The sequence below is a fragment of the Pseudophryne corroboree genome, chromosome 1 (genome assembly GCF_028390025.1).
Source record: "Pseudophryne corroboree isolate aPseCor3 chromosome 1, aPseCor3.hap2, whole genome shotgun sequence".
NCBI lineage: Eukaryota > Metazoa > Chordata > Amphibia > Anura > Myobatrachidae > Pseudophryne > Pseudophryne corroboree.
In genome coordinates, this window is record NC_086444.1 from 1,017,711,041 (window position 1) to 1,017,736,144 (window position 25,104).

General features: G+C 46.9%; 1 protein-coding gene across 2 annotated transcripts in view; it reads left to right on the forward strand.

Moving 5' to 3' along the window:
* The window catches only part of NEIL3 (nei like DNA glycosylase 3), a 201,888-nt gene that overhangs the window by 153,473 nt on the left and 23,311 nt on the right, over positions 1-25,104 (forward strand). For both annotated transcript variants that reach the window (XM_063920666.1, XM_063920667.1), the window contains 3 exons: positions 6,922-7,085; positions 13,141-13,510; positions 21,890-22,064. In XM_063920666.1, the coding sequence (XP_063776736.1) occupies positions 6,922-7,085; positions 13,141-13,510; positions 21,890-22,064 (709 nt within the window). The remainder of the gene's footprint in view (positions 1-6,921; positions 7,086-13,140; positions 13,511-21,889; positions 22,065-25,104) is intronic.

Below are 25,104 nucleotides of genomic sequence, written 5' to 3' on the forward strand. Positions count from 1 at the left end.
CCGCAGGTTTCTTGGACTTGGGCCTACCTCCCCAAAACAAGGTGTTGGACGGCTTGGTAGGCCGAAAGGGCTGTGATGTAGCTGAAGAAAAGGTTTTCTTCAACGCAGGTGTCTCTGAGGGAAGAAAAGGTGACTTACCAGCCGTAGCCGTGGAGATCCGCGCATCTAACGCTTCCCCAAAGAGGGTAGGGTCTCCACACTTCTCCTGGATTCCGCGTCGGTAGACCACTGGCGCAACCACAGCCCTCGACGAGCTGATACAGACATGGAATAAAATTCCCGCAGCCATGGAACCCAGGTCTTTCATGGATTCTACCAGAAATCCTGCCGAATCCTGAATGTTACATAAAAATAATTCAACATCACATTTCTCCATAGTATCCAAGTCTTCAAGTAACGTGCCTGACCACTTTACTATAGCTTTGGCAATCCAAGCACTGGCAATAGTGGGACGTAGTATTGCCCTAGAATCCGTGTACATGGGTTAGAGCGTATTATCAATTTTTACGATCAGCCGGCTCTTTCAAGGCGGTAGATCCTGGAACAGGTAAAACCACCTTTTTTGAGAGTCTGTATACTGAGGCATCAACAATAGGCAGGTTTTCCCATTTTTTCCTATCCTCTACCGGGAAAGGAAATGACACCAGAACCCTTTTAGGTATGTGGAATTTTTTTTACCCGGGTTTTCCCAAGCCTTTTCAAAAATAGCATTTAATTCCTTTGACGCAGGGAAGGTTAGCGAGGCTTTCTTATTTTCAGTGAAGTAAGCCTCCTCAGCCTGCTCGGGTGTTGTATAAGCAATATTCAACACATCTCTAATAGCCTCTATCATCAACTGCACCCCTTTAGCAAGAGATGCTGACCCCTGCAACACATCCCCGTCACCGTCGTCAGTGTCAGAATCTGTATCCGTATCATCCTGCATGATCTGCGCAAGAGCACGTTTATGTGAATATACAGCGGGGAGCCCTGAGGTACCAGAACTGGGCCAAACTGCCATAGAGTTCTGTAAAGCCTGAGTTGCAGATTCATTTTGTTCAACCCTATTTGAAATCTGAGAAATCATAGATTTGATAGATGATAACCACTCAGGCTTCCTTGCTGGTATCTGTGCTAAACCAGTGCAATCCTGATTACATGGAATGGGATCATCCTGAGAGGACATATGCTCTACAGCATATGACGCAGAGTCCCTGTTCATAGCTTAATGGAGACCACAGACATCTCACACACACACACACACACACACACACACACACACACACACACACACACACACACACACACACACACACACACACACACACACACACTTTCACCCCCAAGAATGGCAAGAGAGACTCAGAGATTGGAGCCAACACACACACAGCGCTTTTAATGTAAAGAGAGACCGCTACTAGCGCTGACTGCACCTTAATCGGTTACACAGTCTTAATGCAGCCTCTCCCCCCTTCTACAACCCCCTGGTACCGTGAGAGATAGCTGGAGTTGCTGTGGAGGGACTTGCTCTTCCTGGACAGCGCTGTGCAGGCAGGAAAATGGCGCTGAACGCTGCTGGGTCCGCTCTGAGAAGCTCCGCCCCCAAAATGGCGCTGTCTTCCCGCTCTTCACAAGGATTATTCTAGCCTGAGGTAAAATGCTGGCTGAGATCCACGGACCCCGACAGGCTTGCTGAGCAGTTCAGGCGCTGGCTCAGGGCGCCCCTCACAGCGCCGCACTAAGTACCGCTGAGCCTCCGGAGCGCAGTTAGTACTGCGCTCCTACCCTGTTGCCGCCATCTTTACACTGGCCCCCCGCTTGCTAGGGGGGTCGGTGACTCACTCGCCACTTATCTTCGGCTCTGTAAGGGGGTGGCGGAATGCTGCTGGGGTAAGTGGTCCCCTGTGGCGGGGAAAGATCTCTCCCCTCAGGAGCTCAGTGTCCTGTCAGCAGAGATAGTGGCTCAGACCCCGCAGGGCGGACACTACCTCCCCTTAGTCCCACGAAGCAGGGAGGCTGTTGCCAGCAGCCTCCCTGTAAAATAATAAACTCTAAAAAACAACTTTACTAAAGAAGCTCTGCAGAGCTTCCCTAGCTGTGACCGGCTCCGCCGGGCACATTTTCTAAACTGAGTCTGGTAGGAGGGGCGTAGAGGGAGTAGCCAACTCACACTCAAACTCTTAAAGTGCCAATGGCTCCTGGTGGACCTGTCTATACCCCATGGTACTAATGTGGACTCCAGCATCCTCTAGGACGTAAGAGAAAAAGGGTTGTCCTGCTTCGAAGCAGTCCATTGCTCGTTGGCTTAGACTTACTATCCAACAGGCGTATGTGTCGGCAGCCTTACCTGGTCCTAAGTCTCTGAAGGCTCACATACAATATCAGTTGGGTCTTCCTGGGCGGCTGCCCTTGGAATCTCGGCCTTGCAACTGTGCCGAGCTGCTACCTGGGCAGGGAAGAACACTTTTTTAAAATTCTACAAGTTTGATACCCTGGCCAAAGAGGCTACTCATTTTGGGCAGGCAGTGCTGCAGAAGTCTCTGTACGTTACCGCACTTTTTGGAAGCTTTGGGACGTCCCCCATCGTACTAGATTCCCCCAATATCCCTTATGGATGCTAGAGAAAATAGGATTTCTCTAACGTCCTAGTGGATGCTGGGGACTCCGTAAGGACCATGGGGAATAGACGGACTCCGCAGGAGACAGGGCACTCCAAGAAAGAATTAGGACTACTGGTGTGCACTGGCTCCTCCCTCTATGTCCCTCCTCCAGACCTCAGTTAGAATCTGTGCCCGGTCAGAGCTGGGTGCACTTTAGTGAGCTCTCCTGAGCTTGCTAATAAGAAAGTATTTTATTAGGATTTTTTATTTTCAGAGAGATCTGCTGGCAACAGACTCTCTGCTACGTGGGACTGAGGGGAGAGAAGCAAACCTACTAACTGCGGATAGGTTGCGCTTCTTAGGCTACTGGACACCATTAGCTCCAGAGGGATCGAACACAGGAACTCAACCTTGGTCGTCCGTTCCCGGAGCCGCGCCGCCGTCCCCCTCGCAGAGCCAGAAGACCGAAACCGGCGAGTGAAGCAAGAAGACATCAAAATCGGCGGCAGAAGACTCCTGTCTTCATATGAGGTAGCGCACAGCACTGCAGCTGTGCGCCATTGCTCCCACACTAACCCACACACTCCGGTCACTGTAGGGTGCAGGGCGCAGGGGGGGGGCGCCCTCGGCAGCAATTGAGTACCTCCTGGCAAAATAGAGCATATATACAGCTGGGCACTGTATATATGCATAAGCCCCGCCATTATTTTACGCAAAATCTCGGGACAAGCCCGCCGCTGAGGGGGCGGGGCTTCTTCCTCAGCACTCACCAGCGCCATTTTCTCTCCACAGCTGAGAGGAAACTCCCCAAGCTCTCCCCTGCAGAAGCACGATAGAAGAGGGTGAAAAGAGAGGGGGGGGGGGGGGGGGCACATAAATTTGTCGTAAAAACAATATATCCAGCAGCTACTGGGTTAACACTACGTTACTGTGTGATTCCTGGGTCATATAGCGCTGGGGTGTGTGCTGGCATACTCTCTCTCTGTCTCTCCAAAGGGCCTTGTGGGGGAACTGTTTTCAAATAGAGCATCCCCTGTGTGTGTGGTGTCGGTACGTGTGTGTCGACATGTCTGAGGTAAAAGGCTCCCCTAAGGAGGAGATAGAGCACATATGTGTGTGAGGGTGTCTGTCGACAACGCCGACACCTGTTTGGATATGTGTAAGTGCTGAGGTGAATTTATTGCACAAAAGATTAGAGGACAGACAGGAAATCTACCCATGTCTGTCCCTATGTCACAGAGACCTTCAGGGTCTCTCAATGCTCACTATCCAAAATAATAAACACTGATGTCGACACGGAGATTGACTCCAGTGTCGACTACGATAATGCAAAGTTACAGCCAAAATTGCAGAAAAGTATTCAATATATGATTATTGTAATAAAAGATGATTTGCATATCACTGATGACTCATCTGTCCCTGACAAGGGTACACATGTTTAAGGGGAAGAAAGCTGAGGTAAATTTCCCTCCTCTCATGAGGAAAAAGAGCGGGAATCTCCAGACAAGAGACTGCAGCTTCCCACAAAGAATTCTCAGGCAGTATCCTTTCCCCACTAGGGCCAGGATACGATGGGAATCTTCCCCTAGGGTGTCACGTTTGCCCAAAAGGTAACCTGTCGTAACAGCTATTCTCAGGGATCCTGCAGATAGCGTGCACATTCTGGTACACTACTCAGACCGGCGATTGTGTCGGCATGGGTTTATAGCGCTGGGGCAGAGTGGACAGGTACCTTATCAGCAGAGATTGAGACCCTAGTATGTCGATATATATATAGATCTATGTATATATAGAGATATATGTATATATAGAGTTGCAGTTTATCCTGACTCCTTGTGTCGTTATTTCACCGTGTGCTGCCGATACCATTTGCTGTTTATTTTGGACTCCTGGTTGGGGAGTTTCTACGGCTGGCACCGGGACCATCATTTACAAAAGGTGTGCTGCCCCACAGACTGTTATATAGAGATAGAGATATATATATATATATATATATATATATATATAAACATGCCCAAAGAGACATGAGTATACTGGGTCCTAGAGACAAAGCTATGTCGATTTCTGCTTGACGTGTCCTGTAGAATATGCAATGGACAGATGATGCCGACTTAAGAGGCATATGGAAGGCTGAGGAATGTGTGGAGAAGGGTTCTCGGACCTGGTCTCCACAGCTATAGCTGGTAATTCTGTTGTTTTGCCTTATATTCCTGCACAGCCTAGGAAAGCGCGACATTATCAAATGCAGCCTTTAGAACAAAGAAACAAGAAAGTCCGAGGTGTGTCCTTTCTTGCCAGAGGCGGAGGCAGAGGAAAGAAGCTGCACAACACAGCTAGGTCCCAGGAACAGAAGTCCTCCCCGGCCTCTACAAAAATCCACCGCATGTCGCTGGGGCTCCACAGGTGGAGCTAGGCCCGGTGGGGGCACGCCTGCGTAAGTTCAGCCACAAGTGGGTTCACTCCCTGTTAGGTCCCTGGGCAATAGATATTGTTTTTTAGGGATGCAAGCTGGACTTTGTGAAGATGCCCCCTCACCGACGGCCCTGCCGGCTTCCCCCCACGTGAGGGAAACAGTGTTAACTGCAATTCACAAATTTGTATCTTCAGCAGGTGGTGGTCAAGGTTCCCCTCCTTCAACAGGGAAAGGGTTATTATTCGACCATGTTTGTAGTACCGAAACCGGACGGTTCGGTCAGACCCATATTGAATTTAAAATTCCTGAACATATACCTGAAAGGGTTCAAGTTCAAGATGGAATCGCTCAGAGCGGTCATCGCAAGCCTGGAAGGGGGGGATTATATGGTGTCTCGGGACATAAAGGATGCAGACCTTCATGTCCCTATTTATCCACCTCATCAGGCGTACCTCAGATTTGTGGTACAGGATTGTCATTACCCATTCCAGACGTTGCCGTTTGGTCTGTCCACGGCACCGAGAATATTTACCAAGGTAATGGCAGAAATGATGATGCTTCTGCGAAAGCAAGGAGGTTGGTCTGATGCTCTGTTGTTGTTCATACTGTTAACTGGGTAAGTTTATCACGAGTTATACGGTGTGATTGGTGTGGCTGGTATGAGTCTTACCCTGGATTCCAAAATCCTTTCCTTGTACTGTCAGCTCTTCCGGGCACAGTTTTCTTAACTGAGGTCTGGAGGAGGGACATAGAGGGAGGAGCCAGTGCACACCAGTAGTCCTAATTCTTTCTTGGAGTGCCCTGTCTCCTTCGGAGCCCGGCATCCACTACGGACTACGAGAAATAGATTTACCGGTAAGTAAAATCTTATTTTTAATTACCTACTGGTAAATCCTTTTCTCGTAGTCCATAAGGGATATTGGGCACCCAACTCAGTGCGTTGACTTTTCTGCAGGTTCTTGTTATGTGTTTACCTGTTCAGCTGTTGTTACCAGCCGTTGCTGGTTGTTATGTTAGTCGTGTGCTGGTGGATAAATCTCACCACTCTTTGTTTTCATGTTCCTTCTCTCATATATGTCCTTTCTCCTTCGGGCACTGTTTTACCTATAACTGCCTGTGGGAGGGTGCATAGAGGGGAGGAGCCAGCATACCCAGTGAAGAAATTTAAAGTGCATCGGCTCTTTTGGACCCCGTCTATACCCCATCGTACTAGGGGGGTATTCCGAGTTGATCGCTAGCTGCCGTTGTTCGCCGCATAGCGATCAGGCTAAAAATCGGCATTTCTGCGCATGCGTACTGGCCGCAGTGCGCACGCGTGAAGTACTTTAAAAAAAAACTATGCAGTTTTACACAAGGTTGAGCGACGGTTTTCAGTCGCTCTGCTGATCGGTGAGTGATTGACAGGAATGGGGTGTTTCTGGGTGGTAACAGGCCGTTTTCCGGGAGTGTGCTAAAAAATGCAGGCGTGTCAGGTAAAAACGCAGGTGTGCCTGGGGAAATGGGGGAGTGGCTGGCCGAACGCAGGGCGTTTTTGTGACGTCAAAGCAGGAACTAAACAGACTGACGTGATCGCAAGGAAGGAGTAGGCCACTCTGAAACTGCTTGAAAAAAATGTCAGCACTGTTCTGCTAACATTTCGGTCGCACATCTGCTAAGCTTAGATACACTCCCAGAGGGCGGCGGCTTAGCTTGTGCACTGCTGCTAAAAACAGCTAGCGAGCGATCAACTCAGAATGAGGGCCTAGATTCCCTCAATCTCCCTTATGGACTACGAGAAAAGGATTTACCGGTAGATAATTAAAATCCTATTTTTAATGCTTTGTTTTCTTGATAAAGAAGAGAAATTCTTTTGTGAGTGGTTTCATGCTACATAAAATTGCTTTGAACTCCTGCAAATATGACCTTGCACCTTGTATTTGTCTTTCTCAGTCTACTCCCAAAACGAAATAGTATGATTGGATGGGCATGTAGACAAGAGTCTTTAGAACATGTGAGCAAGCGTGAGGAAGAGCACTGGTCATGTACAGTCTGCACTCTCATCAATAAACCATCAGACAAGAAATGTGATGCATGTCTTACCTCCAGACCAGAAGGTAAATGTAATATACTCCAGTCCAGGTTTAATTATAGCCATATTTGAGTACAGATAACTTAATTTGTACCTCAGTTATTTTGATTTACACATCTGTGCTAAAGGATATCCTTAAAACCTGGACTTAATAGTTTGCTTTGAAGGCCAAGGTTAGGGAACACTGTCTTAAGCCATCCAGAGCTTAGGTTTTAATGACATCCATTCTTGAGAACAGGTGGTTGAATAAACATGGGTGGCTACTTTAGTCCTGCATACGTCAGCATGGATATGTTTAAAACTTGTTTTGGGGGGAAATAAAGGAACCTAGATTACAGTCTAGATCCATGTGTTCATTGGTAATCCATATTTCTCTAACGTCCTAGTGGATGCTGGGACTCCGTAAGGACCATGGGGAACAGCGGCTCCGCAGGAGACAGGGCACAAAATAAAAGCTTAAGGATCAGGTGGTGTGCACTGGCTCCTCCCCCCATGACCCTCCTCCAAGCCTCAGTTAGATTTTTGTGCCCGGCCGAGAAGGGTGCAATCTAGGTGGCTCTCCTGAGCTGCTTAGAATAAAAGTTTAGTTTAGGTTTTTTTATTTTCAGTGAGTCCTGCTGGCAACAGGCTCACTGCATCGTGGGACTAAGGGGAGAAGAAACGGACTCACCTGAGTGCAAAGTGGATCGGGTTTCTTAGGCTACTGGACATTAGCTCCAGAGGGACGATCACAGGTTCAGCCTGGATGGGTCACCGGAGCCGCGCCGCCGTCCCCCTTACAGAGCCAGAAGAGACGAAGAGGTCCGGTGAAATCGGCGGCAGAAGACATCCGGTCTTCAGTCTAAGGTAGCGCACAGCACCGCAGCTGTGCGCCATTGCTCTCAGCACACTTCACACTCCGGTCACTGAGGGTGCAGGGCGCTGGGGGGGAGCGCCCTGAGACGCAATATAACAATATACCTTAGGTGGCAAAAAGAATACATCACATATAGCTCCTGGGCTATATGGATGTATTTTAATCCCCTGCCATTTTTACACAAAAAAGCGGGAGATAAGGACGTCGTGAAGGGGCGGAGCCTATCTCCTCAGCACACAAGCGCCATTTTCCCTCACAGCTCCCCTGGAAAGACGGCTCCCTGACTCTCCCCTGCAGTCCTGCTTCAGAATCAGGGTAAAAAAGAGAAGGGGGGGCATTTTTGGCAGCAAATAACGATAATAACAGCAGCTATAAGGGAATAACACTTATATAAGGTTATCCCTGTATATATATATAGCGCTGGGTGTGTGCTGGCAGACTCTCCCTCTGTCTCTCCAAAGGGCTAAGTGGGGTCCTGTCCTCTATCAGAGCATTCCCGGTGTGTGTGCTGTGTGTCGGTACGCGTGTGTCGACATGTATGAGGAGGAAAATGATGTGGAGGCGGAGCAGTTGCCTGTGTTGGTGATGTCACCCCCTAGGGAGTCGACACCTGACTGGATGATTGTATTTAAACAATTAAGTGATAATGTCAGCAATTTGCAAAAAACTGTTGACGACATGAGACAGCCGGCAAATCAATTAGTGCCTGTCCAGGCGTCTCAGACACCGTCAGGGGCGCTAAAACGCCCGTTACCTCAGTGGGTCGACACAGACCCTGACACAGATACTGAGTCTAGTGTCGACGGTGACGAGACAAACGTAATGTCCAGTAGGGCCACACGTTACATGATCACGGCAATGAAAGAGGCATTGAACCTTTCTGACACTACAAGTACCACAAAGAAGGGTATTATGTGGGGTGAGAAAAAACTACCAATAGTTTTTCCTGAGTCAGAGGAAATAAATGAGGTGTGTGAAAAAGCGTGGGTTTCCCCCGATAAAAAAACAGCTAATTTCTAAAAAATTATTAGCATTATATCCCTTCCCGCCAGAGGTTAGGGCGCGTTGGGAAACACCCCCTGGGGTAGAAAAGGCGCTCACACGTTTATCTAAACAAGTAGCGTTACCGTCTCCTGATACGGCCACCCTCAAAGAACCAGCTGATAGAAGGCTGGAAAATATCCTAAAAAGTATATACACACATACTGGTGTTATACTGCGACCAGCAATCGCCTCAGCCTGGATGTGCAGTGCTGGAGTCGCATGGTCGGATTCCCTGACTGAGAATATTGATACCCTGGATAGGGACAATATTTTGTTAACTATAGAACATTTAAAGGATGCATTACTATATATGCGTGATGCACAGAGGGATATTTGCACCCTGGCATCAAGAGTAAGTGCTATGTCCATCTCTGCCAGAAGAGCGTTATGGACGCGACAGTGGTCAGGGGATGCGGATTCCAAACGGCACATGGAAGTATTGCCGTATAAAGGGGAGGAGTTATTTGGGGCTGGTCTATCGGACCTGGTGGCCACGGCAACGGCTGGAAAATCCACCTTTTTACCCCAGGTCACTCCACATCAGCAGAAAAAGACACCGTCTTTTCAAACTCAGTCCTTTCGTTCCCATAAGTACAAGCGAGCAAAAGGCCACTCTTTTCTGCCCCGGGGCAGAGGAAGAGGAAAAAGACTGCACCATGCAGCCGCTTCACAGGAGCAGAAGCCCTCCCCTGCTTCTGCCAAGTCTTCAGCATGACGCTGGGGCTTTACAAGCAGACTCAGATATGGTGGGGGCCCGTCTCAAGAATTTCAACGCGCAGTGGGCTCACTCGCAAGTGGATCCCTGGATTCTACAGGTAGTATCGCAAGGGTACAAACTGGAATTCGAGGCGTTTCCCCCTCGTCGGTTCCTGAAGTCTGCTTTACCAAAGTCTCCCTCCGACAGGGAGGCAGTTTTGGAAGCCATTCACAAGCTGTATTCCCAGCAGGTGATAATCAAGGTACCCCTCCTGCAACAAGGAAAGGGGTATTATTCCACGCTGTTTGTGGTACCGAAGCCGGACGGCTCGGTGAGACCAATTTTAAATCTGAAATCCTTGAACACTTACATAAAAAGGTTCAAATTCAAGATGGAGTCACTCAGAGCAGTGATAGCGAACCTGGAAGAAGGGGACTATATGGTGTCTCTGGACATCAAAGATGCTTATCTCCACGTCCCAATATACCCTTCTCACCAAGGGTACCTCAGGTTTGTAGTACAAAACTGTCATTATCAGTTTCAGACGCTGCCGTTTGGATTGTCCACGGCACCTCGGGTCTTTACCAAGGTAATGGCCGAAATGATGATTCTTCTACGAAGAAAAGGCATTTTAATTATCCCTTACTTAGACGATCTCCTGATAAGGGCAAGATCCAGGGAACAGTTAGAAGTCGGAGTAGCACTATCTCAGGTAGTGTTACGTCAGCACGGGTGGATTCTAAATATTCCAAAATCGCAGCTGATTCCAACGACACGTCTACTGTTCCTAGGAATGATTCTGGACACAGTCCAGAAGAAGGTGTTTCTCCCGGAGGAGAAGGCCAGGGAGTTATCCGAGCTAGTCAGGAACCTCCTAAAACCAGGCCAGGTCTCAGTGCATCAGTGCACGAGGGTCCTGGGAAAAATGGTGGCTTCTTACGAAGCGATTCCATTCGGAAGATTCCATGCAAGAACATTTCAGTGGGATCTACTGGACAAATGGTCCGGATCGCATCTGCAGATGCATCAGCGGATAACCCTGTCGCCAAGGACAAGGGTGTCTCTCCTGTGGTGGCTGCAGAGTGCTCATCTACTAGAGGGCCGCAGATTTGGCATTCAGGATTGGATCCTGGTAACCACGGATGCCAGCCTGAGAGGCTGGGGAGCAGTCACACAGGGAAGGAATTTCCAGGGCTTGTGGTCAAGCATGGAAACATCTCTTCATATAAACATTCTGGAACTAAGGGCCATTTACAATGCCCTAAGTCAAGCAAAACCTCTGCTTCAGGGTCAGGCGGTGTTGATCCAATCGGACAACATCACGTCAGTCGCCCACGTAAACAGACAGGGCGGCACGAGAAGCAGGAGGGCAATGGCAGAAGCTGCAAGGATTCTTCGCTGGGCGGAAAATCATGTGATAGCACTGTCAGCAGTGTTCATTCCGGGAGTGGACAACTGGGAAGCAGACTTTCTCAGCAGACACGACCTTCACCCGGGAGAGTGGGGACTTCACCCAGAAGTCTTCCACCTGATTGTAAACCGTTGGGAAAAACCAAAGGTGGACATGATGGCGTCACGTCTAAACAAAAAACTGGACAGATATTGCGCCAGGTCAAGGGACCCTCAGGCAATAGCAGTGGACGCTCTGGTAACGCCGTGGGTGTACCAGTCAGTGTATGTGTTCCCTCCTCTGCCTCTCATACCAAAAGTACTGAGAATCATAAGAAGGAGAGGAGTAAGAACTATACTCGTGGTCCCGGATTGGCCAAGAAGGACTTGGTACCCGGAACTTCAAGAGATGCTCACGGACGAACCGTGGCCTCTACCTCTAAGACAGGACCTGCTACTGCAGGGGCCTTGTCTGTTTCAAGACTTACCGCGGCTGCGTTTGACGGCATGGCGGTTGAACGCCGGATCCTGAGGGAAAAAGGCATTCCAGAAGAAGTCATTCCTACTCTGGTCAAAGCCAGGAAGGACGTAACCGCAAAACATTATCACCGCATTTGGCGTAAATATGTTGCGTGGTGTGAGGCCAAGAGGGCCCCTACAGAGGAATTTCAACTGGGTCGTTTCCTTCATTTCCTGCAAACAGGACTGTCTATGGGCCTAAAATTAGGGTCCATTAAGGTTCAAATTTCGGCCCTGTCGATTTTCTTCCAAAAAGAACTGGCTTCAGTACCTGAAGTTCAGACATTTGTAAAAGGGGTGCTGCACATACAGCCTCCTTTTGTGCCTCCAGTGGCACCTTGGGATCTCAATGTGGTGTTGAGTTTTCTAAAGTCACATTGGTTTGAACCACTTTCCACTGTGGACTTAAAATATCTCACATGGAAGGTGTCGATGCTGTTAGCCTTGGCTTCAGCCAGGCGTGTGTCAGAATTGGCGGCTTTATCATATAAAAGCCCTTACTTAATTTTTCATTCTGACAGGGCGGAATTGAGGACTCGTCCTCAATTTCTACCTAAGGTGGTTTCTGCATTTCACATGAACCAACCTATTGTGGTACCTGCGGCTACCAGGGACTTAGAGGACTCTAAGTTGCTTGACGTTGTCAGGGCCTTGAAAATATATGTTTCCAGGACGGCTGGAGTCAGAAAATCTGACTCGCTGTTTATCCTGTATGCACCTAACAAACTGGGTGCTCCTGCTTCTAAGCAGACGATTGCTCGTTGGATTTGTAGTACAATTCAGCTTGCACATTCTGTGGCAGGATTGCCACAGCCAAAATCAGTAAAAGCCCATTCCACAAGGAAAGTGGGCTCATCTTGGGCGGCTGCCCGAGGGGTCTCGGCTTTACAACTTTGCCGAGCAGCTACTTGGTCAGGGGCAAACACGTGTGCTAAATTCTACAAATTTGATACCCTGGCTGAGGAGGACCTGGAGTTCTCTCATTCGGTGCTGCAGAGTCATCCGCACTCTCCCGCCCGTTTGGGAGCTTTGGTATAATCCCCATGGTCCTTACGGAGTCCCAGCATCCACTAGGACGTCAGAGAAAATAAGATTTTACTTACCGATAAATCTATTTCTCATAGTCCGTAGTGGATGCTGGGCGCCCATCCCTAGTGCGGATTGTCTGCAATACTTGTATATAGTTATTGTTACAAAAATTCGGGTTATTATTGTTTATCATACTGTTAACTGGGTTCAGATCACAAGTTGTACGGTGTGATTGGTGTGGCTGGTATGAGTCTTACCCGGGATTCAATATCCTTCCTTATTATGTACGCTCGTCCGGGCACAGTATCCTAACTGAGGCTTGGAGGAGGGTCATGGGGGGAGGAGCCAGTGCACACCACCTGATCCTTAAGCTTTTATTTTGTGCCCTGTCTCCTGCGGAGCCGCTGTTCCCCATGGTCCTTACGGAGTCCCAGCATCCACTACGGACTATGAGAAATAGATTTATCGGTAAGTAAAATCTTATTTTAGAGTCATTTGGATAAATCTCTTTATTTTTTTTTGTTTGTTCCCTTTTTCTCATTCAAGTTTTAACAAATGAAAATGTCAGCTGTGACACTGACCTAGTCAAGTATCCATGTAACAGTTTTGGAAAACCCGTCTCTGAAGTGAAGATAAACAGGAAAACATCTTTTGGGCATACGACTTTGGTACTAAGTGACTTCAGTTCAAAAAGCAGTACCAGTACAGAACAGCCTGCAGAGATATCCATCAGTAACAATTACAGTAACATGCACAGTGCCTCCAATAAGAGAAGAATCAGTGAAAATGATCAGTGGACACCTTTAAATGCCGTGGACGGTAATACAAATGCTGGCACTTGCTCATTGATTCACCAACTGAAGAAACATAAGACTGACCATACAGTACCAAATAGAATTGTTAGCTCCCCCATTAGGTAATTTCTTTATTGTACATACTGTTTTGTATAGTGCGTCTGTCTCCAGCACACAGTGGATGCAGCCCTTTTGTTGTGTGATGCAATATATCCAAAAGAATGCATTGTATACATTAACCATTAATTCTTATTGCCTTAATATGCAAATTGACTTGTTGATCAGTAACACATTAAATACTTCATGATTAAATATTTGAGTGTGTATATGGTTATGCTGCTCTGTGAATTATTAAACAGGTACATTTTAGTCCAGACGGCCTTAGAGATCTGCTGAAGGCTGCATGCCCTATGTCACAGATGAAAGAAACATTATCTCAATGGTTGAACCCATTTAGGGGTTATTTGCCTATGGACAATGTACACATTATGACGCTGTTATGCAGGTGTAGCCAGCCCGGTTCTCGAGAGCTACTAGCTGTTCACGTTTTCCGACCACCTAGCTGGTGTACAGGTGTAGTCATTACTAAAGCTGGGCATACACTATACAGTTATCTGGCAGATCATCTGCCAGATCTGGCTGGTTGGAATGACAATCTGGTAATGGATGAGAGCAGATGACAATCCACCATTTGCTCCCGAACACAGGCAAGCGGACAAAACTGCCGTTCAGACAAATTGATTAAATCACGTAATTAACCAATTTGTATGAACAACAATTTTTGCCTGTTTTCCAGTGTTTAGGAGCAAATGGATAATTGTCATTTGCTCTCATCCATTACCAGATTTTCATTCCAACCAGCCAGATCTTGCCGATCTGCCAGATAATTGTATAGTGTGTGTCCCGCTTCACTGCCACATTTTTAAACATATGTTGTGCTTTCATTCCTAACCGACACATTCTGCAGATCCACATGTGGCCTGGAAAACAAGAACTATTGGTGGCTCTCGAGGACCAGGGTTGGCTTTTCCTTCAAGTCTTATGCATGTAAGAAAATACAAATTTTCCGTAGACTCGCAGAGGTGTATTGGGGAACATGTAGGTTTACCAGGTAGCTAGTTTTTATAGGCAAAAGGTTAATCCAGCCTTTTAATTGTTAGTGGGTGCAGAACTTTTCATAGCGTAAACAAGCTGTAGTTTTACATAGCTGTAGATATTTCTTTTCCCATAATAATTGATCAAAGCCCAGTTTTGTATGCTCCAAAGTGAAAACAAAGACTTGTGTAAAAACACCCATGTACCATAAAATATTAAAGCTTACAGACCCAACAGTTGTACTTAAATGTTATTCTATTGCTGTGAGGGTGTATTGAATACATTTTGAAAAGCCTAAAGGAGAGAGGTGGGATGTAGGGATTATGTTTTCACCTACCAGATTTTTGTTTTTAAATTGTTACCGGTAATTCAACAATTCTAAATGGATTTCATTACACTAAATACATTTCTCTAATGTCCTAGTGGATGCTGGGGACTCCGTAAGGACCATGGGGATAGACGGGCTCCACAGGAGACATGGGCACTTTAAGAAAGAATTTAGGATCTGGTGTGCTCTGGCTCCTCCCTCTATGCCCCTCCTCAGTTTGATACTGTGCCCAGAGCGAGCTGGGTGCTTTTCAGTGAGCTCTCCTGAGTTTGCGGAGAGAAAGTATTTTGTTTTAGGTTTTTTATTTTCAGGGAGCTCTGCTGGCAACAGACTCCCTGCATCGTTGGAGAGGGGAGAGAAGCAGCCCTACTCTCTGAAGCTAGGTCCTGCTTCTTAGGCTACTGGACACCATTAGCTCCAGAGGGATCGTACGCAGGATCTCACCCTCGCCGTCCGATCCCAGAGCCGCGCCGCCGTCTCCCTCGCAGAGCCGGAAGACAGAAGCCGGGTGAGTATGAGAAGCAAGAAGACTTCGAAATCGGCGGCAGAAGACTCAGTTCTTCACTGAGGTAACGCACAGCACTGCAGCTGTGCGCCATTGCTCCCACACACCTCACATACTCCGGTCACTGTAAGGGCGCAGGAGGGGGGGCCCTGGGCAGCATATGGACCTCGTTTGGCAAAAGTACACATATATACAGTTGGGCACTGTATATATGTATGAGCCCCAGCCAAAAAAATGCATATTTAAGCGGGACAGAAGCCCGCCGTCGAGGGGGCGGGGCTTCTTCCTCAGCACTCACCAGCGCCATTTTTTCTCCACAGCTCCGCTGAGAGGAAGCTCCCCAGGCTTTCCCCTGCAGATACACGGTAGAAGAGGGTAAAAAGAGAGGGCGGGCACATAATTAGGCGCAAAAATCAATACAAACAGCAGCTACTGGGTTAACATTAAGTTACTGTGTTATTCCTGGGTTATATAGCGCTGGGGTGTGTGCTGGCATACTCTCTCTCTGTCTCTCCAAAGGGCCTTGTGGGGGAACTGTCTTCAAAGAGGGCATTCCCTGTGTGTGTGGTGTGTCGGTACGCTTGTGTCGACATGTTTGACGAGGAAGGCTATGTGGAAGCAGAGCGGGAGCAGATGAATGTGGTGTCTCCGCCGACGGCGCTGACACCTGATTGGATGGATATGTGGAAGGTTTTAAATGATAATGTTAATTCCTTGCATAAAAGGTTAGAAAAAGCTGAAGCCTCAGGACAGTCAGGGCCTCATCCCGTGCCTGATCCTATGTCGCAGAGGCCGTCAGGGTCTCAGAAGCGCCCACTATCCCAAATTGTTGACACAGATACCGACATGGATTCTGACTCCAGTGTCGATTACGATGATGCAAAGTTACAGCCTAAATTGGCTAAATCCATCCGTTATATGATTATAGCAATTAAGGATGTGTTGCACATCACTGAGGAAACCCCAGTCCCTGACAAGAGGGTACATATGTATGGGGAAAAGAAGCCGGAGGTAACCTTTCCCCCCTCACACGAACTAAATGAGTTATGTGAAAAGGCTTGGGAATCTCCAGATAGAAAACTGCAGATCTCCAAAAGGATTCTCATGGCGTATCCTTTCCCACCAACGGACAGGTTACGCTGGGAATCCTCCCCTAAGGTGGACAAAGCTTTAACACGCTTATCCAAGAAGGTAGCCCTGCCGTCACAGGATACGGCTGCCCTCAAAGATGCTGCGTATCGAAAACAGGAGGTTACCCTGAAGTCCATTTATACACATTCGGGTACCTTGCTGAGGCCGGCGATCGCGTCGGCCTGGGTGTGTAGTGCTGTAGCAGCATGGACGGATACCTTATCTGAGGAATTTGATACCTTAGACAAGGATACTATATTGTTGACCTTGGGGCATATTAAAGACGCTGTCCTATATATGAGGGATGCTCAAAGACATTAGTCTACTGGGTTCTAGAATAAATGCTATGTCAATTTCTGCCAGGAGGGACCTGTGGACTCTGCAATGGACAGGTGATGCCGACTCAAAAATGCATATGGAGGTTTTACCTTACAAGGGTGAGGAATTATTTGGGGAGGGTCTCTCGGACCTGGTCTCCACAGCTACTGCTGGAAAGTCAAATTTTTTGCCATATGTTTCCTCACAGCCTAAGAGAGCACCGTATTATCAAATGCAGTCCTTTCGTTCACAGAAAAACAAGAAAGTCCGAGGTGCGTCCTTTCTTGCCAGAGGCAGGGGCAGAGGAAAGAAGCTGCACAACACAGCTAGTTCCCAGGAACAGAAGTCCTCCCCGGCTTCCACAAAATCCACTGCATGACGCTGGGGCTCCACAGGCGGAGCTAGGCCCGGTGGGGGCACGTCTTCGAAATTTCAGCCACAGGTGGGTTCACTCCCAGTTGGATCCCTGGGCAATAGATATTGTGTCTCAGGGATACAAGCTGGAATTCGAAGAGATGCCCCCTCACCGATACCTCAAATCGGCCCTGCCAGTTTCCCCCCACGAGAGGGAAATAGTGCTAACTGCAATTCACAAATTGTATCTTCAACAGGTGGTGGTCAAGGTTCCCCTCCTTCAACAAGGAAGGGGTTATTATTCGACCATGTTTGTAGTCCCGAAGCCGGACGGTTCGGTCAGACCCATATTGAATTTAAAATCCCTGAACATGTACCTGAGAAGGTTCAAGTTCAAGATGGAATCGCTGAGAGCGGTCATTGCAAGCCTGGAAGGGGGGGATTTTATGGTGTCTCGGGACATAAAGGATGCATACCTTCATGTCCCCATTTATCCACCTCATCAGGCGTACCTCAGATATGTGGTACAGGATTGTCATTACCAATTTCAGACGTTGCCGTTTGGTCTCTCCACTGCTCCGAGAATATTTACCAAGGTAATGGTGGAAATGATGGTGCTCCTGCGGAAGCAAGGGGTCACAATTATCCCATACTTGGACGATCTCCTCATAAAAGCGAGATCAAGAGAGCAGTTGATGATCAGCGAAGCACTTTCTCTGGAAGTGTTACGGCAACACGGCTGGATTCTAAATATTCCAAAGTCGCAGTTGGTTCCTACGACTCGTCTGCCTTTCCTAGGCATGATTCTAGACACAGACCAGAAAAGGGTTTATCTCCCGATAGAGAGAGATCACGAACTCATGACACTGGTCAGGAACCTATTTAAACCAAAACAGGTGTCAGTGCATCACTGCACTCGAGTCCTGGGAAAGATGGTGGCATCATACGAGGTCATTCCCTTCGGCAGGTTCCATGCAAGGACCTTTCAATGGGACTTACTGGACAAGTGGTCCGGATCACATCTTCAGATGCATCGGTTAATCACCCTATCCCCCAGGGCCAGGGTGTCTCTCCTGTGGTGGCTGCAGAGTGCTCACCTTCTCGAGGGCCGCAGATTCGGCATTCAGGACTGGGTCCTGGTGACCACGAATGCAAGCCTCCGAGGGTGGGGAGCAGTCACACAGGGAAGAAATTTCCAAGGTCTGTGGTCAAGTCAGGAGACTTGCCTTCACATCAACATCCTGGAACTAGGGGCCATATACAACGCCCTACGTCAAGCGGAGACCCTGCTTCGCGACCAACCGGTTCTGATTGTCAGACAACATCACCGCAGTGGCTCATGTAAACCGACAAGGCGGCACAAGGAGCAGGGTGGCGATGGCGGAAGCCACCAGAATTCTTCGCTGGGCGGAAAATCACGTAAGCGCACTGTCAGCAGTGTGCATCCCGGGAGTGGACAACTGGGAAGCAGACTTCCTCAGCAGACACGACCTCCACCCGGGAGAGTGGGGGCTTCATCAGGAAGTCTTCGCACAGATTGCAAGTCGGTGGGAACTGCCACAGGTGGACATGATGGCATCCCGCCTTAACAAAAAACTACAGAGGTATTGCGCCAGGTCAAGAGACCCTCAGGCGATAGCTGTAGACGCCCTGGTGACACCGTGGGTGTTCCAGTCGGTCTATGTATTTCCTCCTCTTCCTCTCATAACCAAGGTGCTGAGAATAATAAGAAAAAGAGGAGTGCGAACAATACTCTGTTCCAGATTGGCCACGAAGGACTTGGTATCCAGATCTGCAAGAAATGCTCACAGAGGACCCGTGGCCTCTTCCTCTAAGACAGGACTTGTTGCAACAGGAGCCCTGTCTGTTCCAAGACTTACCGCGGCTGCGTTTGACGGCATGGCGGTTGAACGCCGGATCCTAGCAGAGAAAGGCATTCCGGATGAGGTCATTCCTACGCTTATAAAGGCTAGGAAGGATGTGACAGCTCAACATTATCACCGTATATGGCGAAAATATGTTGCTTGGTGTGAGGCCAGAAATGCCCCTACGGAGGAATTCCAGCTGGGCCGTTTCCTTCACTTCCTACAGTCAGGAGTGAATTTGGGCCTAAAATTGGGTTCCATTAAGGTCCAGATTTCGGCCCTATCAATTTTCTTTCAAAGGGAATTGACTTCTCTACCTGAAGTTCAGACGTTTATAAAGGGAGTGCTGCATATTCAGCCCCCTTTTGTGCCTCCAGTGGCACCTTGGGATCTTAACGTGGTGTTGAGTTTCCTGGAACCCCACTGGTTTGAACCACTCAAAACGGTGGAGTTGAAATATCTCACGTGGAAGGTGGTCATGCTATTAGCCTTGGCTTCAGCTAGGCGTGTGTCAGAGTTGGCGGCTTTGTCACATAAAAGCCCCTATCTGGTTTTCCATGCGGATAGAGCAGAATTGCGGACCCGTCCACAATTTCTGCCGAAAGTGGTTTCATCCTTTCATATAAACCAACCTATTGTGTTGCCTGTGGCTACTACTGACTTGGAGGATTCCGAGTTGCTTGATGTGGTCAGGGCTTTGAAAGTTTATGTAGCCAGAATGGCTAGGGTCAGGAAAACAGAGTCTTTGTTTATCCTGTATGCATTACAGCTTTGCCGAGCGGCTACTTGGTCAGGTTCAAACACTTTTGTAAAGTTCTACAAGTTTGATACCCTGGCTGAGGAGGACCTTGTGTTTGCTCAATCGTTGCTGCAGAGTCATCCGCACTCTCCCGCCTGTTTGGGAGCTTTGGTATAATCCCCATGGTCCTTACGGAGTCCCCAGCATCCACTAGGACGTTAGAGAAAATAAGATTTTACTTACCGGTAAATCTATTTCTCGTAGTGGATGCTGGGCGCCCGTCCCAAGTCCCAAGAATTCTTCTGCAATACTTGTATATAGTTATTGCTTCAATAAGGGTTATGTTATGGTTGCATCAGGGTTGACCTGATGCTCTGTTGTTTTTCATACTGTTAACTGGGTAAGTTTATCACAAGTTATACGGTGTGATTGGTGTGGCTGGTATGAATCTTGCCCTGGATTACCAAAATCCTTTCCTTGTACTGTCAGCTCTTCTGGGCACAGTTTCTCTAACTGAGGTCTGGAGGAGGGGCATAGAGGGAGGAGCCAGAGCACACCAGATCCTAAATTCTTTCTTAAAGTGCCCATGTCTCCTGCGGAGCCCGTCTATCCCCATGGTCCTTACGGAGTCCCCAGCATCCACTACGGACTACGAGAAATAGATTTACCGGTAAGTAAAATCTTATTATAAAGCTGGAACTAATAATCTCACTCCAACTACTACATTTAAATTGGTTAGTACCAAAATGTACAGGATAAAAAGTGATCTCTGCTTTGAATGAGTTACTGTAAGGGAATGCAATTTTTCAACGTTTTAGTCTGTTCTTCCAGTTGATATAATAGTAACTGAAAAAAAGTAAATTGTCTCTTCCTTCACCTACTTTGATCCTTGTTAATACAATTTCTCCGTCCCACATCTTGTGCAGTGACATTAGAACAATGTGGCTGTTTAATTGGCTAGCAAAGATGCCACTTTGTTTTTCCTGTGACAGAATCACAGAAAGTGATTTCTATGTTTTCCTTCAGTGCAAATAACTCCTCATGTAGGTATTATTTATTTAGGACACTGGTGTGAACCTCATATATATATTTAAACCATATAATGTGAAACCAATATTGAAAAATAAATTGTTCTAGCATATTACAAACTAGCCTGTGTTTATGACGAGTACAACACGACTCAACGTTAATTTGAATATAATCAAACTTCATTACTGTTTACAAATGAATTTAAGATTTTAAAATAAAATATTCCAATTATCTTTTTATTGCTGCTTACCAAAACGACATAAGCAAAATATAACAAAAATAGTTTAATGGCGGCACAAACTGCTTTGCAAAGTTGTACATTCCAGCAATACTATCATTACGTTTTGCTTTACCATTCTGCAATTGTTACATATGCATATGAATACAAGTTGCATGTTAAGGGACCATGATTTCTCATATATGTTGTGCTTTTGGGTAGGACCAGAAACAGTCAAATTTTACCAATAAAACGTGCAAAATGTCAGGGTGAACATTTACAAAAATTTCACTCATGTCTGTTAACCTTTTTAACTTCAAAGAAATAGTGTATGGCTTTTTCCGAGTTTATTGAAAAGAAAAGGGTTTAGGTGAAGGGCATTAAAAAAAACAAAAAAACTTTGCTTTTCATCTGTGGTTTATTGATTTTAGACTTCATTGTGGCTTGTTCATTTGCCTGAACTGAATATCCAATTTAATAAAAAAAAAATAAAAAAAAAATAAAAAATGATGCAATATGAAGTGCCTAAAATGTAAGAAATTACTTTGGCTACTAGCACTCATGACAATAAGCTCATAGAGAGTGCACCTGTCAGCACAAAGTGCAGCTACAGTAGGTTTTTGAACCACTTTGCTGTAGGGATAACTACAAACTGATTCCCAACTACTATGCCTCTTCTTCCCCCTTCCTCAGTTCCACTCGAAAAGAACCATTGCATTTTTTTTTATTTTTTTTTTAAAGATTGGCAGTGTCACATTAAGATAACTGAAACTAGATTGTCCATGTGGTGTCGGCCTTTACATCACAATGTGCACTATTTAATCTGTAGCTGTAGTCAAGGCAGGTGACTGAACGTGTAACTAAGTAGTAGTCTATGGAATTGCACAAGTTACTGCTACTTATTTGACTTTCTTTTACAGTTCACCTCAAGTTAACGGGACAGGGGCCAACTCTGAGCTGAATCTGAGCAGCCCCCTGTGCAGGAAGCATAATCGCCCCTCTGCTCTTCGTGTTGTGAGGAAGGATGGAGAGAACAAAGGGAGAATATTTTATAGCTGTTCTCTGCCCAGGGAAACTTCTTGTGAGTTTTTTGAAGTAAGTCCACACTAAAATCGTATGTGCTTCAGGTTGCTTCTATATAAAAAGAACTTGTATAGAATTCAATAGTACAAGCAGCCTCACTAAAACAACGTTGGACCCATCATTCGTCAGTGATCGACTATTGTGTGTCCAGTCTGTCACGGCAGTGGAAGCAGTTATCTGGGGGCTCCTGCTGTGCATGACTGAGACGGACAGTCCATTGCAGAAAAAGATGAGACTGCAAACTGTTAAGATCAACAGGAACAGGACTTTAATGTCAGCCTTATAAGTAGTGTGAAATGTAAAGAACCAAATTGCTTTCCTACATGTACATGTAGGTAACATCTACACTGGAGGCAAAGGTGCCTGGGTACTTTAAGGTGTAATTTGTTTCTATGTGGCCCCTAACCAATCCACAATAAACTATAAAACTGCTAATTAATAGCGAAGACAGACAATCTAGGTTTCAAGAAAATGGAGAGGCATCCTGTAATATATACTAATCTATTTAAAACCTTTTTGTCCTCTTTAAGCAGAACCAATAGCATGCGACTGGCTGCTAGTACTGTACAGTGCATCCGGAAAGTATTCACAGTACTTCACTTTTTCAACATTTTGTTATGTTACAGCCTTATTCCAATATGGAATAAATGTGTTTTTCCCCTCCAAATTCTACACACAATACCCCATAATGACAACGTGAGAAAATTTTTTTTTTTACATATTTGCTAATTTATAAAAAAATAAAAAACTAAGAAATCACATGTACATAAGTATGCACAGCCTTTGCTCAATACTTTGTTGATGCACCTTTGGCAGCAATTACAGCCTCAAGTCTTTTTTTGAATATGGTGCCACAAACTTGGCACAACTATCTTTGGGCAGTCTCACCCATTCCTCTTTGCAGCACCTCTCAAGCTCCATCAGGTTGGATGGTAAGCGTCGGTGCACAACCATTTTCAGATCTCTCCAGAGCTGTTTAATCGGATTGAGGTCTGGGCTCTGGCTGGACCACTCAAGGACATTCACAGAGTTGTCCTGAAACCACTCCTTTGATATCTGTGTGCTTAGCGTCGTTGTCCTGCTGAAAGATGAACCGTCGCCCCAGTGTGAGGTCAAGAGCGCTCTGGAGCAGGTTTTCATCCAGGAAGTCTCTGTATATTGCTGCATTCATCTTTCCCTTTATCCTGATAAACATACCCACAGCATGATGCTGCCACCACCATGCTTTACTGTAGGGATGGTATTGGCCTGATCAGTGGTGCTTGATTTCCTCCAAACATGACGACTGGCATTCACACCAAAGAGTTCAATCTTTGTCTAATCAGACCAGAGAATTTTATTTCTCATGGTCTGAGAGTCCTTCGGGTGCATTTTGGCATACTCCAGGCGGGCTACCATGTGTTTTTTACTAAGGAGTGGCTTCCTTCTGGCCACTCTACCATAGAGGCTTGATTGGTGGATTGCTGTAGAGATGGTTGTCCTTCTGGAAGGTTCTCCTCTGTCCACAGAAGAATGCTGTAGCTCTCGGAGAGTGACCATCAAGTTCTTGGTCACCTCCCTGACTAGGGCCCTTCTCTCCCGATCGCTCAGTTTAATTTAGTTTAGTTCAGCTCTAGGAGGAGTCCTGGTGGTTGCGAACTTCTTCTATTTATGGATGATGGATGCCGCTGTGTTCATTGGGACCTTCAAAGCAGCAGATATTTTTCTGTACCCTTCCCGGGATTTGTGCCTGTCTCTGAGGTCTACAGACAATTCTTTTGATTTTATGCTTGGTTTGTGCTCATACATGCACTGTCAAGTGTGGGACCTTATATAGACAGGTGTGTGTCTTTCCAAATCATGTCCAACCCACTGAATTTACCACAGGTGGACTCCAATTAAGCTGTAGGAACATCTCATGGATGATCAGTGGGAACAGGATGCACCTGAGCTCAATTTTGAGCTTCATGGAAAATGCTGTGAATACTCATGTACATGTGATTTCTTTATTTTTTTTTATAAATTTGCAAAAATCTAAAAAAAACTTATTTCACGTTGTCATTATGGAGTATTGTGTGTAGAAAAGGATTTACTGGTAGGTAATTAAAATCCTATTTTCGCATATGTCCTAGAGGATGCTGGAGACGCTTCAAGAACCATGGGGTATAGATGGGATCCGCAGGAGACATGGGCAGTGTAAGACTTTGAAAGGGGTGTGAACTGGCTCCTCCCTCTATGCCCCTCATCCAGACTCCAGTTTAGAATCTGTGCCCAGGCAGACTGGATGCACAGCTGAGGAGCTCTACTGAGTTTCTCGGAAAAGACTTTGTTAGGTTTTTTATTTTCAGGGAGGCTGCTGGCAATGGTCTCCCTGCATCGTGGGACTTAGGGGAGAGAAGTCAGACCTACTTCTAGGGAGTTTAAATGCTCTGCTTCTTGGCTACAGGACACCATTAGCTCCTGAGGGTTTGGAACACTAGGTACGCCTAGGGGTTCACTCCCAGAGCCCGCCATCACCCCCCTTGCAGAGCCAGAAGTCAGAAGACAGGTGAGTAGAAGACTTCAGTGACTGCTTCTGAGGTACCGCACAACGATCGCGCTGCGTGCGATGCTCCCATACACAGCGGCACTGCAGGGCGCGCCCTGGGCAGCATTAGAAACCTCTTCAGGCTGGCAGAGTGAAATTGAAGTGCCTTGACACTAAATTCGTACCCCCGCCAGCATTATTTGTTTAAAAAAAGAGCGGGCTGAAGCGTGCCATGAAGGGGGCGGGGCTTAGCCCTCACAGCTCTCATCAGCGCCATTTTCTCTCCAGAGCTGCAGACGCTGGTCTTTCCTCACCACTGCTATATACAAGTAACGGTGCAAAACGGGGGGCGGGGGGGGGGGCACAGCAAATTTGGTGGTAAATTAAGTGATTATAAAGCGCTGCAGGGTCTGAGGCATTATATATTAAGGTTTCAGAACCGGGACAGGCGCTGGGTTGTGAGCTGGCAAACTCCCTCTGTGTTTCTCTGACAGGCTTTACTGAAAAAGTCACGTAATCGTGACGAAACGCGTTAGGCTCCTCCCA